This window comes from Armigeres subalbatus, chromosome 2, assembly GCF_024139115.2.
Source record: "Armigeres subalbatus isolate Guangzhou_Male chromosome 2, GZ_Asu_2, whole genome shotgun sequence".
Taxonomy (NCBI): domain Eukaryota; kingdom Metazoa; phylum Arthropoda; class Insecta; order Diptera; family Culicidae; genus Armigeres; species Armigeres subalbatus.
The window spans coordinates 244,653,905-244,672,137 of record NC_085140.1 but is presented as its reverse complement, the minus strand read 5'-3'; the positions used below and the strand labels follow the sequence as shown (position 1 = coordinate 244,672,137).

The 18,233-nt window shown below is 39.2% G+C and overlaps 1 protein-coding gene across 1 annotated transcript; it reads left to right on the top strand.

The window, feature by feature from the left end:
• The first annotated feature begins 3,414 nt into the window (after positions 1-3,414).
• LOC134209645 (uncharacterized) lies at positions 3,415-4,116 on the top strand. Its single transcript, XM_062685636.1, has one exon. It carries the CDS (start codon positions 3,415-3,417, stop codon positions 4,114-4,116), a length of 702 nt encoding a protein of 233 aa, XP_062541620.1.
• Positions 4,117-18,233: the final 14,117 nt, after the last annotated feature.

Here is an 18,233-nt window from a genome sequence, read left to right as displayed (position 1 = left end):
AGGCAGCCCGGTGGACGATATGCAGGCCAAGGACGAGTGGAAAAGTGGAAGTTGAAGTTCAACGGTGAACCAAGATCAGTGATGACAGTGGAGAGTTTTCTTTACAAAGCAAAGAAGCTTGCTGAGCGAGAAGGTGTGAGCAAGATGATCTTACTGAGAGACGTTCACATGTTGTTGGAAGGAGGTGCTTCGGATTGGTTTTTCACCTTCGTGGATGACTTGAATACGTGGGAAGAATTCGAGACTTCCATAACGTACCGATTTGGAAACCCCAATAAAGACCAGGGAATTAGAACGAAGATACAAGAACGGAAGCAACAGCGAGGAGAACCGTTCATTGCTTTTGTGACGGAGATTGAGAAGATGAATCGCTTACTGTCTAAACCGCTTTCAAACCGAAGAAAATTTGAGGTAATATGGGACAATATGCGACAGCACTATAGATCCAAGATATCGATTGTTGAGGTCGAGAACCTTCAACAGTTGACGAGGTTAAATTACAGAATAGATGCCGCTGATCCACAGCTGCAATTTCATAATTCAGAAGGGACATCAAGTTTTCAACGTCGGCCAATAAACCACGTCGAACCGGAAGGTAGTGACTACGAAAGTGACCATTCCGTCAACGCAATCAACACTCGATCCAATCGGAATTTTTCTCAAGCGACCAGGCAGACATCGGAACAGCAAGCAAGACCAGCACAAAGTACACCAACACCAGTGAGTTGTTGGAATTGTCAAGGCCAGGGCCATGGTTGGAGACAATGTCCTCGACCCAAGATAGTATTCTGTTACGGATGTGGGAACTTGGGCAGAACAATTCGGAATTGTGAGCGCTGCTCCAGAGCAACGAATGTGCAAGCCACAAACCAGGGAAACGAGTAGAGGGGGGCGATAAGGGGAATTCGTCACACCCGGTCGTTAGTAAACTCCCCAAAAATGTAACAAGTTACGATCCATTTTCTCAAATTTATCATATCAAAGTTCAGAGGACCAAATGTCCCCATATTAAAGTGAAGGTCTTCGAATCAGAACTCGAAGCTTTGTTGGATTCGTTAGCAGGAATTAGCATCCTGAACTCCCTGGAAGTGATTGAAAAATATAATCTCAAAATTCAGCCGGCGTCCATCAGGGTTTCAACAGCTGATGGGTCCGTACACAGCTGCTTAGGGTACGTAATTGTTCCATTCACGTACAAAAAGTTGACAAAGGTGGTACCTACTCTCGTAGTGCCAGAGATTTCGCGACATTTAATATTAGGAGTAGACTTTTGGGAATCTTTTGGAATAAAACCGATGATTGACGTGGGTGAAGAAGTGGAAACAGTAGGTGTTAGTGGCAACTCATCAATGTGTTTCACCATTGAACCGTCTGGGGATCCACTATCTCCAGAATTAGCCGAATACGACGAAAACCTGGACATTCCAGTTTACGAAGGACCAGTAGAGTCTGTCCCGGATCCTGATGCAATCGAAACCGAACACGAACTATCAGAAACGGAGCGGACACAGCTGACCGAAGTAGTTAAGGAGTTTAAACTGACATCAGATGGAAAGCTGGGCAGAACGCATCTGATAACCCATGAAATCGTTCTCCAGGAAGGAGCTACACCCCGTAACCCGCCGATGTATAAATGCTCGCCTTACGTTCAACAAGCAATAAATGAGGAGGTACAGAGATTCAAACGGTTGGATGCAATAGAGGAAGGTTACAGCGAGTGGACCAACCCGCTGGTGCCAGTGATGAAGAAAAACGGGAAGGTAAGAGTCTGCTTAGACTCTCGCAAGATCAACAAAGTCACAATAAAGGACACTTACCCAATGCGGAATATGCAGGACATATTCCGACGATTGGGTAAGGCAAAGTGCTTTTCGGTGATTGATCTTAAAGACGCATACTTTCAGATCCCTCTGAAAGAGGAGTGTCGAAACTTTACCGCTTTTCGAACCAATGAAGGAGTATTCCGGTTTAAAGTACTGCCGTTTGGACTCACGAATGCTCCCTTCTAAATGGCCCGGCTTATGGATAAAGCTTTGGGGTTTGATCTAGAACCATTTGTGTTCGTGTATCTGGATGACATTGTCATTGCATCCAGAACATTCAAAGAACACCTTAGACTCTTACGTATCGTCGCAGAAAGGCTTAAGAAGGCAGGGCTAACAATTTCCCTGGAGAAGTCGAGATTTTGTCGTAAGCAGGTAGTGTATCTGGGCTACCTGCTGAGTGAAAACGGAGTAGCCATTGATTCTGCTCGCATTCAGCCAATACTGGACTACGCCCAGCCAAAGACTCAGGAAGATATCCGCCGCCTGATGGGACTTGCAGGTTTTTACCACAAATTCATAAAGAATTACAGCGGAATAACATCTCCGATTACCGATTTGCTTTCAAAGGAGCACAAGAAAGTTATTTGGACAAAAGAGGCGGAGGCGGCATTCAGGGAACTGAAGTCAGTCCTAACATCGGCGCCAATACTTGGAAACCCCGATTTTTCGAAGCCGTTTACCATTGAGTCGGACGCATCCGATCGAGCGATTGGAGCTGCCCTCGTTCAGGAGCAGGATGGGGTACCGCGAGTGATCAGTTACTTCAGCAAAAAGCTGAACCGCACCCAACGAAGGTACGCAGCGGTCGAGAAAGAATGCTTAGGGGTACTCTCCGCAATACAGCACTTTCGACACTATGTAGAGGGTACAAAATTTAGAGTCATCACCGATGCAAGAAGCCTCCTGTGGCTTTTTAACGTAGGTTCCGATACGGGAAATGCTAAACTACTGAGGTGGGCTCTTCGAATCCAGGCCTACGATTTCGTGTTGGAATATCGCAAGGGGAAAGCCAACATTACAGCTGACTGTTTATCCAGGTCGATAGAAGTGGATACCTTGTCAGTATCCCAACCTGATGCCGAGCAAGAGGAACTCATGGAACGTATCCAAGCTAAGCCCAACAAGTACAAGGACTACCGGATTATCGATGGGGGACTATTTCGATTAGTCAAAACGGGAAATCGTATCTGCGATCCCCGCTTCGAATGGAAACGCCTCCCTCCAAAAGCAGAACGTGTCGATATCATTCGCCAGGAACACCAAAAAGCGCATTTTCTCTATGAAAAGACCCTCGCTTCGTTGAAACAACGGTTTTACTGGCCAAGAATGAATATAGAGATCCGTAAGTTTTGTAAAGAATGTCTCACGTGTCAGACCAGCAAAGCGGGGAATATAAACACTACACCACCCATGGGGTCCCAAAAACCCGTTGAATACCCGTGGCAGTTCATCACACTGGACTACGTAGGTCCATTGCCACCGTCCGGGAAAAACCGAAACACATGTTTGCTAGTCGCCACGGACGTATTTAGCAAATTTAGCTTTTCGAGAAGCCAAGGCTCACTCGCTAGTTGATTTCGTGGAGAACATGATCTTCCGTTTATTCGGAGTTCCCGAAATAATCTTGACGGACAATGGCTCTCAGTTTATTTCCAAAGAGTTCAAAAAACTGCTTGAGGATAATCACGTTTCTCACTGGTTAACGCCTGCGTATCACCCGCAGGTGAACAATACTGAAAGAGTAAACCGGGTGATTGTGACAGCGATACGCGCAACACTGAAAAAGTCTCATAACCATTGGGCAGATGATATCCAACAGATAGCGGATGCTATCAGAACTTCTGTTCATGAATCAACCAAGTACACGCCATATTTCGTTGTATTCGGTCGACAAAAAGTCTCCGATGGTAGGGAGTATTCCAGAATCCGCGACAACCATGTACCTCCGATCGAGAATGGACAGCAAACTGAAGTGAAGCGAAAGCAATTGTTCGAGGAGATCAAGCTGAACCTAAAAACGGCCTATGCAAAGCACGCAAAGAGTTATAACCTTAGGTCGAACGCGCAGTGTCCCGCCTACAAGGTCGGCGAAACGGTTTTAAAGCAGACCTTTGATCAGTCGGATAAAGGGAAGGGCTTTTGTAAAAAGTTGGCTCCCAAATACGAGCCAGCGAAAGTGCGCAAAATCTTGGGATCGAACACTTACGAACTAGAAGATCTGTCTGGGAAACGAATCGGCGTTTTCTTCGCCAATAAACTTAAGCGAATGCATGGGCTGATAACCCAGTAACTTAAATGGGTTAACAAGCTATGTAACTCGCAAGAGTAACCATAAACACACTGGGTAAAAACACCTATATGGTCATAAAGCTTACGGACAGTTTCGACGGACTCGCCTAGGGGAAATTTACGAATGGAACCGAAGCTGAGGGTACCGATTCTGAGCCTAAACAAATTCAAATAATTTGCACAGCTATGAACAACTTAAATAAGTGACTATGAATCAACAAAGTTTTCACAAAAACACCTTGAAGGGCTAAACTTGCCATAAAACTCATTCACAATAGAGACGATCAAACGAGAAACTCGATTTGACGAGTTTGTAAATACCTGTAAATAGTAGATTAATAGTTCAAAACACTTTATCATTCAACATTAGAATTAGTTGACTAGTATACATTGAATTTGGTTTGAATTTCTTTCGTAGATTTAATTTTTCCACAATTTATTTGATTTGTTTTCTTGTTTTATATTTATTCTTCTTAATCATACATATTTTCACTTTATTTTTAATTTGCTTTTACCTTATTAGTACGTAGTTTCGAGGTTCACCTAAAATACAGGTAAATAATTAAATTTTGCTTGTAAATATTGATTTATTCATAGTCACCTTATTATTTAGTTGGTCATGAATTCGCAACGTTTCTCAGATTTTTCCTCGTTCTATCCTTAATTCTTTTTTCTCCATACACCGTTTTTTTCCTATCCAGATACTCATTCATTATCAATCCATTCCTTCGTGGTAGATCCAAAATCCAAAAATAGTCCGTACACAGTCCGCAACACCACACATGCTCAACAGTATTTGGTTTCGAGTCCGTTTTGCGTTTGCTGTCCTCCCATCTATCCGGCTGGTCATCTGCAGAACGGTGGCGGCTGTCCGAATAATATTGGTAACTGTAACGACAGAAACAAAAACATACCAGATCACATCGATAGGGAAAACAACACTGCACTTATACTCTCCTCAAATAGTCCATTTATCAGGTTCACAATTCTCGTACCACTCAGCCTAATTTTGATCGTGAATTCACGAAATTCACGGGATTGTGGTCTAACGATCGCAATCTACTATTAGCTTTCACTTGTACCTTCCTACGTTGTTGTTGACGCGAAATGAATGAGAGACCGGTAAGACGGTAGAATCTGAGAGAGAGTGTGTCGGAGCTCGGCACGGTGTAAATGAGAGGTGTGTTTGCGTAGATTATCTTTTCTTCGAGATTTCCTAGTCGGCAATAGTCCTGGCGTTTGGAAATGCTCGTGGGGTTATTTAAGATTTGTGTTGCAATGAGTGTAATTCGCAGTTGTTTTACTGTGGCAACGAATTGCAACAGGAATCGGTTTATTTTTCGTGAGGAAGGTTGGATCTCATTTTCTCGCTTCAAGCTGGGGTTGGAGATTACCAACTAGACTTACAGTAACGTCCACACAGGTGGAGATTTTCGTAAGTGCATCTTCGTGTATCGGCATTTGTCCTGGTTTAAAAGATGTACTTCGGTTCAGGTTTATTTAAGGCTTACTTGGGGTATGGTCGACTACCCTAAGTTGAAGCCGGGGTGATTGTAATTTGAGAGTGTAGGTTTATGAATGAGTTTAGTATGAGTCAGGTCATCATCAACACATTCAATAGTACAATAGATTTCTCAAAGGTTTTTTTTCTTCCATTTCAAATCTTTTCCAAAGTTTTTTTCCGTTTCAAATCCTTTCCAAAGTTTTTCTTCCGTTTAAACAAATCTTCAATATAGTTCAATATAGTTCTAAATTTTAGTAGCATGATATGAATGAATTTCGCTGGAGACCGGAGACCGATGGTCGCTGATGGTCAGTGGCAGATGTTGCTATTCAAGCCGCATGCTGTAAACAGAGATGGAGTTGATTAATTTCATCGATGATTCTATATGACCCCGAGATTCTGAAATTCTCACGCTGTTAAAATTTTGGCATAAGAAAATTTGATTGGCTTTTGTTATTAACACAGCATTGCCAATCAAATTTTCGTAAATTTAGTAGGGAGTGATGTAACGGCCATTCGGTCCGTTACAGTTTTGTAAATATTTAGTATAATTGAATATGAACTTGATTTAAATATAGAAAGTAGTTTTATTAATAGTTTTTGTAAATAGTACCAAATTTGAAATTTCCTAGCATTCCGTTGTACCGCGTTTCCAGAAAATCAAAAAGCTCTTCTAGATTCCAAATTCTCTCGCGCTCGCGAAGCAAAGAACGTTCTAGATCAACAGATCAACGTGCAAACCATGTGTTGGCAAAGGCGAGCGCATGTGATTACGTCACGGAGTCGGTTAGTGACCATCCACCTGGGGAAAATCCCAACAAAGCCTCTTTAATAATTTTCGGGAAAGATCGGCAGGCAAAGTAGGCTGTAATCCGAATGGATTAATTGCTTCCTGCACTTCGATCGTTAGGAGGGGGAAATGCGATCTAGGGACTTCGTGAGGTCAAAACCGAAGGCTAAGAATTAGGGCAATCTTACATTTAATCTGAGGATTCTTGACTGTGACTCGTTCACTTTGATCTGGATTGTGGAAGAGGCAGGAGTTGTCCGATTTAGTTTCGCGTCGTGAGGTGATCTTACAGTTATAGCAAAGACAGTCGTTAACTAGTTCCTAGTTTAGCTAAAAACTGTGCTGGTTGAGGAAAGTGTGCGAGTGTGGAGCGACAATCAGGTAAATCACGTGCTTTTAAATGTGCTTTGAATGTGCTTGTAACAGCGTGGCGAACACGTTTAATCTTCAGAATCGTGGCCGGTGTGCTGAAAGCCCGTCACCTCACCCGTTTACCAGTGACCACTCCTGACCCCACTCTGCAGCTTCGAAGTTTCCCGGCGGTCCACTTTGCCGGAAGGGGCCGCGACCGTCAATCTCGCGCCCAGGCAGGGCGAAGGCAGCAAGTAAGTCAGCAACAGCAACCGTTTTCCCGCTGTCGGTGACGACCGAGAGCGCAGCAGCAGCAAAGTCCACATCTCGTTGGCGAGGCGCCGTCGGCGCATGAAGTAATACCGTAGCGTAGAAGGAGGAACCGCAACAGAGCGCGCACCGCGACCGCGGTGTAAGAGACCGGCATCGTGTTAGATGAGCCGTAGGTAAGCGTCACCTTCTCCACCATCCCGTAAGCACATGGCAAGCGTCGCCATCTCCGTCCGTGGAGCACGTGCGTAGGCGTCGTCCGCTCGTCAGGCCGCCTGCGGCACCGCACCGTTCTTCGACCGGTCAACAGCATCGTCCAGCAAGCGACCGATAGCTTCGTCCCCGTCGTGGTGAACAACGCCGACAAAAGTGATGGTCCGTAAGTAAACGCATGCATGCAAATTAAATCAGCCAAGCGCGCTTGGTTAAGAATATTTGGATTTGCCTGCTCCCAATTTTGGTTGGTGATGCGTGGCGGTGAGAGGCTATTTTTCTATTAGCCGATCCCTGAAAGTGAATGCCCACACCGCACAAAAGCACGTGATAGGAGATCATTAGATTACGAAAGAATAGAAGCGAACAGAAGAAGTAGATGAGAAGTGAGAGAGTTTTTTTGAATTATAGAATGTAGGCCTACGAAAACACTAAATCGATGTGTATGAATTGAACGGGTTAACCATTGTGTTTTGAGCTGGAATAAAATGTTATAAGGTACCACAGACAATCCGACTTGTTTAGCTCACAGAAACGAGAAGAGGTAATGTAGAGGAGGTTTTCATGTCATTCGGTATCGTTTTTCAGTAGTTTTTCTTTTGATTGTTTTACTGGGGAGGTTGGCCCTGAATCCAACCAACGGACACTCTCCATTTTTCCAGATCTGATCGGGGTGAGCTGTTTATAGCCAACCGATGATGATAACGACTGTAAGCGGATATTCTGCTTTCGACTAGGTGGTCTTTCTTTCGATTAACGATCGATCTGTGTTTTGAAGGGGGAGTAATTTTTATATGGAATACCTGTAGCCTGCCGATCTTCGCGCTTTCCTTCCATTATTGGAAAACAATAACCCTTTCCCCTGAAAGGTCTTAGGCCGGGCAACCCTAAAACAGGTGGATGGTCTCCATTAGGAGTGGCGCTTAAACCATCCGCTAATCCTTTCGGAAGGCGCGGACGGGTCGTACGGTTATAGTATAGGGGGCCGGGGTAATATGGACACCGTAATGAATCGCGTTATTTTCGTTGTAACATTATGTAGAGGAAGGTGGGGAGACTTGATCCCCGGGGAGACATGATCACCTTGATATCGAGAACTAAAGTAGTTTTGTTCTGACGTATTTATTGGTACAGATGCTCGAAACAAATGACCTTTATGTGGTGAGTTATTTTTTTGGATTGACAACCTTATTTATTTTGCAGGGCGGTTTGTATGTTTTGACCTTCCTAAAGATTTTTATATTGTACACGCAAAGTTTGAACAACTTTTCATAACAATGACCAAATGCTTTCATTTTTTTACAGCAAAAAGCCATAAATATGCTTAATGATCTGTACTGATAAAAATGTCAGCATTCCATCAATGTTTTAGGATATGTGGATTTGAAGTTATTGCCTCAATATGGGGACACTTGTTCCCTCATAAGTCACCCATACAAAAAATTTACGAAAAAGTTCGAAAAATATAAATTAGTTCTCAGGCTTCTATTTTGTTTTGTAGATTTGACAGATTTGATGAAGGGTTGTCAGGAAAAATTATTTATTGCGTAGATGTTATAGAAAGGGGATCAAGTCTCCCCAAATTTCAAAATTGCGTGTGCTGTCGAATTCAATAACAAAAATCGTTCATGTATACGCACAGCAATTCGAAAATTCCGCGTAGTTTGATAGAAAAATATTTTTTTTAAATCTGAGGGCACCTTTCTAATTTTATCAAAGCAAGTTCTTGGAGAGGGATCAATTTCCCCCGAATATTTTAAAATTCGATTTTTGACAGCATTCCAAAAAAATCGATTGTGTTTATTGATACACAATATTTTAAGGACTGTCATACATCAGTAAAGTTAAATACTATATTTCTTAGAGAGTCTGTGCGGAAATCGCGTATCTTTATTTATTTTTGGCTGTGTGAGTCTCCCCTACCTAATCCACTTTTGATTCATTCCATTCTTCAGGCTGTATGATCCATACTTCATCATTTAAAAAGTATCTACGTACATCTTTCTGACCTCTAGTACTCATGCAGGTTTTCAGAGATGTTGTCGAAGGGCGGTCATATTGGTCGCCATTTTTAGTTTTCACGTTTGGTACAAAACTGAGATTATAAGGCTTGCTGAGGTTTATTCATCTTTTTCTTACACACCCATAGGGAGGATAGGATTTGTTTTCATCGAAATGAAAAAAAGTCCTATCCTTTTTATACGCGTGGTGCATGAAAACAGGAAGCCAAAGAACTTTGAATATGTTATTAACTTTTTCCTTGTTATCAAAAATCAAATTACTTCTTCTTCCTTTATAGTTTTCTCTACCATATAAGCAAAAAGTTTCATACCACCCATCTACATTGACCGATTGAACAACTAGTTACGAGTACTGGTATTGACATTCGAATGCAACAATAGCATCGAAATACTGCATGTACAATGTCCTGGCAAACACAATACCACCGTATGAGAAAACTGAATTATCTGGCAAAAGCTGGTGAACTCGTTTATTTTCAGTCTTGGCACATTTCCTACTGCAAACTGTCTGCTATGCATTGTAAAGTTCACGTGCAACAAGTCCGTTTACCGGATTCAATGTATTGACATATTCAGTACGTATGACTTACTCCATGACGATTCGTAGTCGGATAAGGATGAGTTCCAGTGGTAACATTTGTTTTTCTTGTGCAAATAAACCGACTCGTCTTTTCCTGCCTTATGAATGCTGCCTGAAGCAGAATAAAAGTGCTGTTCAAAATCAGTTAATTACAAATGGAAACTGGAAAAGGGTAAGAATGAGGCAGTCAGTAAAGGCTACAATCAGTACTGGTAGTTTTCGTGACTGTCATGTGAAAGCGAAAACAATTGCATTTTCATTTTCAAGAGACCAAATGAAAATGTAGCCGTCTCCCGGTCACCTGTCACATTACAAGCAGACATGATAGGAATGTTGCTTTGTTTTGAAATTCAAATTTTTAAATAGTTTTAATAGATCTGTGCAAATAACAATGACTAGTCGATAAAATGATTGTATTGTTCTTGATTTTCGAGTTAGAAGTAACATTATTGAAAACAAACAGCTTGTTTACAATAGTTTGATGCGCTTTCATGAAATAAAAATCCGTGAAAATTTGGCAGAATTCCTTTCATTGTTTATGTTTTCTATGAAAGCGGAAGCCAATAAAATTTAAATATCGCGTGACCTCTCTCAATGAAAATGAAAATCTCAGTGCTGGCTACAATACATCCAACCAGCGGATTGCAGATCTTAATACAGTTCTGCATCAGAACCTCACAGAAACTGCATATATTTTGGCATATACAATTTTGGAAGATTTTTTTTCCTTTATAAATTAGAATTATGATATTCGGAAGATTTTAATACTACCTTTTTATTAAAACCTTACAATTTTGTATTATTTTCATACAATGTCTGTATATAAAGCTTACATTTTCTTGTATTAAAATCTTGCAGAATTGTATATGCCAAGATTTTGAAGAATAATTTGTTTGATTGGGTGTAGTGATAGTTGAAATGTAAAACTCCAGTGAAAATTTGCCAACCTTCATCACATGCTCACGGCATACAAAAACTCTAGGCAGGCTCAGCACTTATGTAAACTTCAGTTTGAATGTGACGTCACTACTATCTTCGCTCAAGCTGAAGCTGAACCGAGACGATGCTTAATGGTCTCAACATGCTTACTTTTGTATTTTAGCATGAGGTGATAAAATATGTGTCACTCTTGAAGTGCCATTTTTCTTACGAACCTACCTTGTTGTCTGTATACCGTACACATGCTCCCAAAATTTAATCATTGTATAAATAGTAGAGTGGGGCGTCATGGTCATTTTTTCAAATCAATGGTTTTTCGAAGCCATTCTGGATCCTGAACAACTGTGCAGAATTTGGGACCGATTGGTTGCTTCCTCGCTTTCCGCATCGCGTTTGAAGTTTGTATGGAAATTAGTATGGGAGAACGTATATTTTTACATTTCTACTACTAGAGGCTTCAGTTCATCGTAAACCAAGTGGCACATTGCGTTAAAGTATAACCCAAAGGATGCCGAAAAACTTTGCTGAAGAAGGCACGTTGCTGGAACGTCCACGAAAAAAGTTATAACGCTTAGAACATTGAGTGTTCAAACCATATGCAAAAAATCGTTTATTCTGCCAGCACTGCCGTACTACGTAGACCAATAATTTAACTGAGTGTTATTTCAAAATAATTGATCTTATTGGGCTTTAGAGCTAATGGGAGCTATCCGGAATCATTTCACAAAGAAAAAAATCCGACGAGAAGGAAGCTGGGTTTTGCCCTTCGAGAACCATATGTTGTCCGGTAGATCACGCTTTTTTTCTCTGTTTAATGTTCTCGTATTTTAAGATTTCTTCTTCAATGCGTTTTAATTTGAATCAGAAACATGTGGTGTTAAGTGCTAAAGTGAATGATAAGTTTATTCAAGAACAGAAGAGGATCAAAGGAGTTTTCATCACGCAAGGGAGTATTTTTCTTTCGAATGGCTAGTATTTTTGTTAGTGTGAAAGCAAGCTGGATTGTATGGTTCAGAAAAAAATATTCAAAAACCCACATTATATTTTCATTATTCAATGCGAATGATTGCACGAGATGAACAAGCCTTTTTAATCTCAACAAACTTATTGAACAAAATTCTATTTTATGACATTTTATTGGGCAACTTGATTTTTCTTTAAATCGTTGAGGTTTATTGATCACACGACCAAAAATACGATCGAAAAAAGACATAGAAATTAAAAACACAATTCTGTTCTATCTACAAAACACTGAACATCCTGAACCGTGCCAAAACTACAAACTGAATCTCTGAATTGTCAACTTTATGCTGATGGCACAGCTATTTGAGACATTATATTCATTACATTTATTACAAATTTACACTTATCGATTACGGTATACACGATTTGTCATAATCTTATTTTTAAGAACAAATCAATCTGGTTAGTGCCGGCTTAACTGGGTGTTCCCATAAAGGTAACGATTTATTTATATTGATGACATCAGCTTGAGTTTTATTAATCAAATGGAAATTAGCAACGCACTCTCAAATTATTAGTTAATAATCCTCCATGGCAGTCAGCATGATAGAAATATTTTTATGACATTATTGAGTGATTTGTTGCTGAAACATTTGATTTGCTGAAACACGAAATTCGATAAAAAATTCATAAAACGAAATGCGAGATAGTTTAGTTTTATGGTGTAAAGGAATGCATAGAAACAATAATTAGGCTATAGTTTCAAGGCTCGTCTACGTAATGGATATTCTATTTGCTGCTGTGTTGCATGTTGCTTTCATTGAAAATTAGTATAATGAAAAATGTTTGATCTTTCTAGTAAATTGATGTATTCTGTATAATTTCTAACAAAGCAAGAAAGTGGTTGATTTGCTCAAAAGTTCACGTCTCGCCGCTAAACTATGAATAAATAACATTGTGATGTTTTCTTATGTGCGGTACGCCATTTCTTGAGTGGGACCACGTAATATTACAATTACAGAAACACCCAGCATACATTTTTCAGGAGCAGATTATGTTAGAATTATCACAAACCATTTACAATTGCTTTACCGGAGCGATCGATTGTCTGCCCTTACATTGGGTGAACAATGACACAACAAAATACGTCGTAGCTGATCTTAGCTTTGTTCTCGCGTCAACATTAACATGCTAGTTACTTGGATTACATCACTTACCAAGGTGAATCCTTATCTAAGTAATGACACTTCCTCTCCCTACCTACAATACTCCTTCCCGTAACAACCGTAGAGATGCAGACGATTCGTCGGTCTCTAAAACAACGGTTGTTACAATAACATTCCTTCCCTTCCCTCGATGATCGTAAGGACGTGGCCGGCGCCGTTATTGAACCTTCAAATGTTGAGCTTTCGGAACGTGCACATTGAGGATGGAGTGCTAATCCCAAGTCCCATCTGTTGGTTCCTTGTGCAATTCCGCTAGTTCTGGTCAATCACGGAGTAGCAACTACGAATTGTACGATCATCTCATGCTCTCATGCTCATGCTCATGCTCGAGAACCATATGTTGTCCGGTAGTGCTGGCAGAAACATTGATTTCTTGCATATGGTTTACACAATCAATTTTCGAAACGTAATAACATTTTTTGTAGACCTTCCAGCTATGTACCTTCTTCTGCAAAGTCTTTCGGCATCTTCCAGATTAGATGCTAACGTATTGAGTCACGTGACTGATGATAAATTGAAGCCGCTAAGAGCAAAAATGTAAAAAAGTACGTTTTCCCATACTAAACTCCATGTAAATTTAAAACGCGATGCGGCATGCGAAGTTGCAACCAATCGAGCCCATATTTTGCACAGTTGATTGGGGTCCCAAAACGATTCAGAAAAACCTTGATCTCACTTGATCGGACGAAGTTTGCGTTTTCCATACAACTGCGCCCCACTCTAATAAATTGGTATAAATCAAAACAAGGAAATCCATAACAATCATGTTGAATTCCGAAATACCGTTTGCATTTAGTTGCATAATTGAATGCTAAGCAAAGGCTACTATATGGTCTGGTCAGTACACGGAGATAAAACAGTCTAATTTGAAACAACCAACTTGTTGGTTAAATTTCAAACTAAAATTTTGCTTGTTTTTAGACCTAGTTTGCTTGAATCAAACGATAAACAAATACTTATTATGTACTTCCTAGGTTGTTTTCAAGTATAATTTAATGTCAATATAAAATCTATTATGGTTGTTTCAAACTAACATTTTAATTCCTACCTACCTCAATTTTGCTAGTTTCTGCCATAAGTGAGGTTGTTTTTATTACATTTCATTTGCAATAATCAATCTAAAATTTTAGGTAGATTCAACAAAATTATCAAGTTAAAGCAAATCGAATTTTTGTTGTACAGAAAAACAACCTATGCTTTGGCTTGGAAATAAATAATATTGCAGGTTGTTTTTTTGTGAGTTCGCTGTCGTTAAACTTTATTGTTTTGCATACTTCCTTCGCATACAGATTTCCGCAAATTTAATATTGAATAGGTATGTTTTCGTTTAGAAAACAATGTTTGTGTTACTATGGCTGTACAGAGTTATTCCCGGGACCATAGATATTCTCGCATTAAGGTAAGTACAGTTAAAAGTGAAAACCATTTTCTTTTCTGACAAATTCTATGCGTTCTAGATGGATTCAGGCAGCAGAAGCTCTCGAACTTGGCAAGTACTGGAAGTTGGAACAATTCGTCATTGGCGTAGGAGATACATATGCCAAGCAGTCGACATCTACGAGGGACTACTTGATTATATTAGAAAATATATTAGAAAAACAATCCTATTTTGCATAATTGCATTGCAATACAAATAAATTATTTCAATCTTGATCTCATATTTCAGTTTTTTTTCCTAATTAATACGGAAACGAAACTCTTTCTTGAAATCTAACAACCAAATCGATGGTTAATACAAGCTAACATATTACATTGTCCCAAACTAGTTTTTGTCGAAATCAATCTAATATTTACATTTGATTCAACCAACACTTTTGTTTGTTGACAGAGCTGTCATAATGAAACAACCAAATTTATGGTTGTTTCAACTAAAACTTTATTAAAATTAATTAAAGAAGCTCAAGAAATGCAAATTAGAAAAATAAGTTGGTTCAACTATCAGTCCAGGTCAATTCAAACTGAAATTGTGGTTGGGCTATATTCAACCCGGGATTTTGGTTGAATAAACTGAGATTTGTTTGTTTCTACCATATTTTTTTCTCCGTGTACTGTAATTTCTCATTTTCAAATAGGCCTTTTCATGTGACACTGCCGAGACTGCACTTGTTTACAACCGCTGAACAGGCCTGCAAGTCCGAAGCTGTCACTTTCATAGAAGAACTGTCAATTGACTATAAGATCAGCTGTTTTTAAACGTCTCGTGAAAAGGCCCATGAGAGATGTCACGCGATGTTTATATATATGCCCCTTTAAATATCTATAGAAACGCGAAGGATGACTGGCATGCCACAAAAATCTCAAAAATATTTGTTCCGTGACAGGGCATGAAAGTGTACAATATTTGCTTTATTTTTGTGTTTAGTACCACTTTCAACTCGATGAATTAAAGGAATATGATTAATGTATCGACTAGTCACTATTCTTTGCATATATCTATTAAAATAACTTAGAAATTTTAATTTTAAAATGAAGCACAACATGCTTTCATAACTGCCTTTCATGCGAAATTGATCAAAGAACCCACGATTCCTTTGGTCGCCTGAAATAGAAAAAAAAGCGCTTTGCTCTCGGTCTTATGACGATCACGACCTTTTCCAGTACTGACTATGGTTGAATCCTCCTAATCACAGTATTTGAATAGTAGGGTATCTGTTCCTATATCAATAACAATAAGGCAATGCGCATATAAAATGCATTGATTTCTCACCCAATAATCAAGAAACATGAGAATAATTATGCTCGGCTCACGTAATTTTTAATTGAAAACAATTTGGTAACTTCAAAAATGAAATTATTATCACATTATAGAAGTATTTAGCTAAAAAACATCATCACCGCCATGCACCTATTTCAATAACATTCAAAAACAGTTAATCCTATGCTTGTACCTATATCAATAATACTGTTTCCAACATAAAATACGCACACTATTACTTGTGTGTATACTTGTGTGTATACGTTGTGTGTATGCAATCATACAGTGATGCCGAATTCTACAATGTTTTGTATTTGAGTTGAAATATAATTACAAAATTGCAGTTTTTGTTGTAGTTTTTCAACTTATCAGTTTAATTTTATGTTTGTCGTAGATTATCTTTTCGATATACCTTATTTTACAAACATATAAGTTGAATTTCACAGTAAAAGTTCATTCAAGCATTTTTGAACTAAAAATGTAGGTCGGCAACCCTTGAGAGTACTGCAAGGCATGTAAACAGTTTGGAATACGGACAAGGATAATTTAGACGATGTTCGAAATAAACCTATATCAAACTATAGGAAATCGCGTTGGTTTTTCAAATATAATTATATGTATAGTGAAAATGTGATGTGCTTTATGTGTTGTGAAGTGAATTTTGAAAGGATACACTTGTGTTAGCATGAAATTGAATGGAAAACAACGGCGTGAAAACAGACGAATCTGCTAGTAGCAATCGAGCAGTGCATCAAACCAACAGTTCAGAGGTAGGAAAATGAAAATGAAAGTGCTTTATAATTTTATCTTTTAATTATTTGATTCTTGTGCATTAAAACATTACTTTAAAAAAATCTTGAATAATATTTCAAACATTTAAGAATGTGTTCCATACATTACTGTGTACATACGATGTGAGAATTTGTAATTAAATTGATTTTTTATTTGGTTTATCGACGATTGGGATTAATATACGGGCTGTTATTAATATGGGAACAGATACCCTAGATGCAAAAGTCTAGAGTGCTTTGAGAATAGGTCGTATGTGCAAAAGAGAGCCTCTCTTCGGTTACATTCTCTTTCGATTATTACAAAGCTATACACAAATTTATGTTGGATTTTTTGGCAGATATCTATATCAATAACTTTGTCTAGCGTGCTAAAGTGAAAATGTAGCAGAAAATGCTAAACTTGCCGAACTATTAGCGAAAGAGAGCGTGAACAAAGAGAATCTCTCTTTTGCACATACGACCTATTCTCAAAGCAATCTAGAAGTATTAGATTTCTAATGGCGCTGTAAATCTTGTGATCAACATGTTTTGCTCGAGGCGGTACTTACTTCATGTGTCTATGTTTTTCATCACAGTAGCCCAGTTTTCATGCTTGAGAATAAGCAAACCAAATCAAGAAATTTGACATTCAAGTTGCCGATCAAACTCTTTATGCGAAATCCGGGTTACTATGATTGAATTATGTTGCATTAGATTGAATTAGGCTGCAAAACCGAACTTATTAAGGTGAATCGCGTTGGAGTCCAATTAAAATTCTACATAGCGCTTTGAAGGGCACATAACTCGAAAAGTAAACGACAGACATAAACGGAAAGTAGTTTTTCACCTTTGCTCACTTGCAGCATACACGAAAAAATGGTTTCCAGATGTGCTAACCGCCTAAATATTCACATTTGTGCGAGCAAAAACGCGAGGTGAGGGATAGCACGGCCATTGTGGCTGCCATTTTTGGACGCCGCCGTAACTCACCTTAAAGGAGATCCAAAAACCCGCAGTATTAGGGGCAGTACACTGACAATAGGAGATCGTCAGTTGCTTTCTAGCAAAAAATCCGCTTGAGGCCCTTTCAAAACATTTTAACAACAGCCACTACACCTGATGGTATAATTGCAATATTTCCATTATCAGGCGACAGGTGGTGTTGCTGCGTTTTCGTATCAATGTAATATTGCATATACACTAGTGACATCTGCTGTTCGATATCGTCAGTTTTTAATGTTCCTTCCACACACACGAGGTGGAGAACAGTCTTGAAGATATTGAAAGTAAACAGCTAGAATTTAGTATGGAGGTACAATAAAATCTTCTTTATTGTTTAGAACTGCAAAACAAGTCGTGGGTACAAAAAATCTAAAAATCATTTGTTGCTTTTTGACCTAGGTTTCATATTGATGCGATTCGTAGTTGATGAGAATGGATGATTTGTCCATACAAGGAAATTCATTTTACTTTAAATGTAGTGGCGCCATCTCGTTCAAACAGCACCCTTGTCTTTGCCTTATTACAATCCACATAAACTTATTAAATTATATGTAAATACTAAAGAAAAATGTGTAGTAAGTTCGAAATCTTTCAAGTTCTTTTTTTTTATTCTTTATCAAAGAATTTTTCAGGCCGGGGCTGGCTCATTCCTTTTTTTCCAAATACTTCCATAAACTATGTTTCACAGGAGGCTCTCCTTGCCCGTGCGGTAAGACGCGCGGCTAGAAAGCAAGGCCATGCTGAGGGTGGCTGGGTTCGATTCCCGGAGACGGTCTAGGCAATCTTCGGATTGG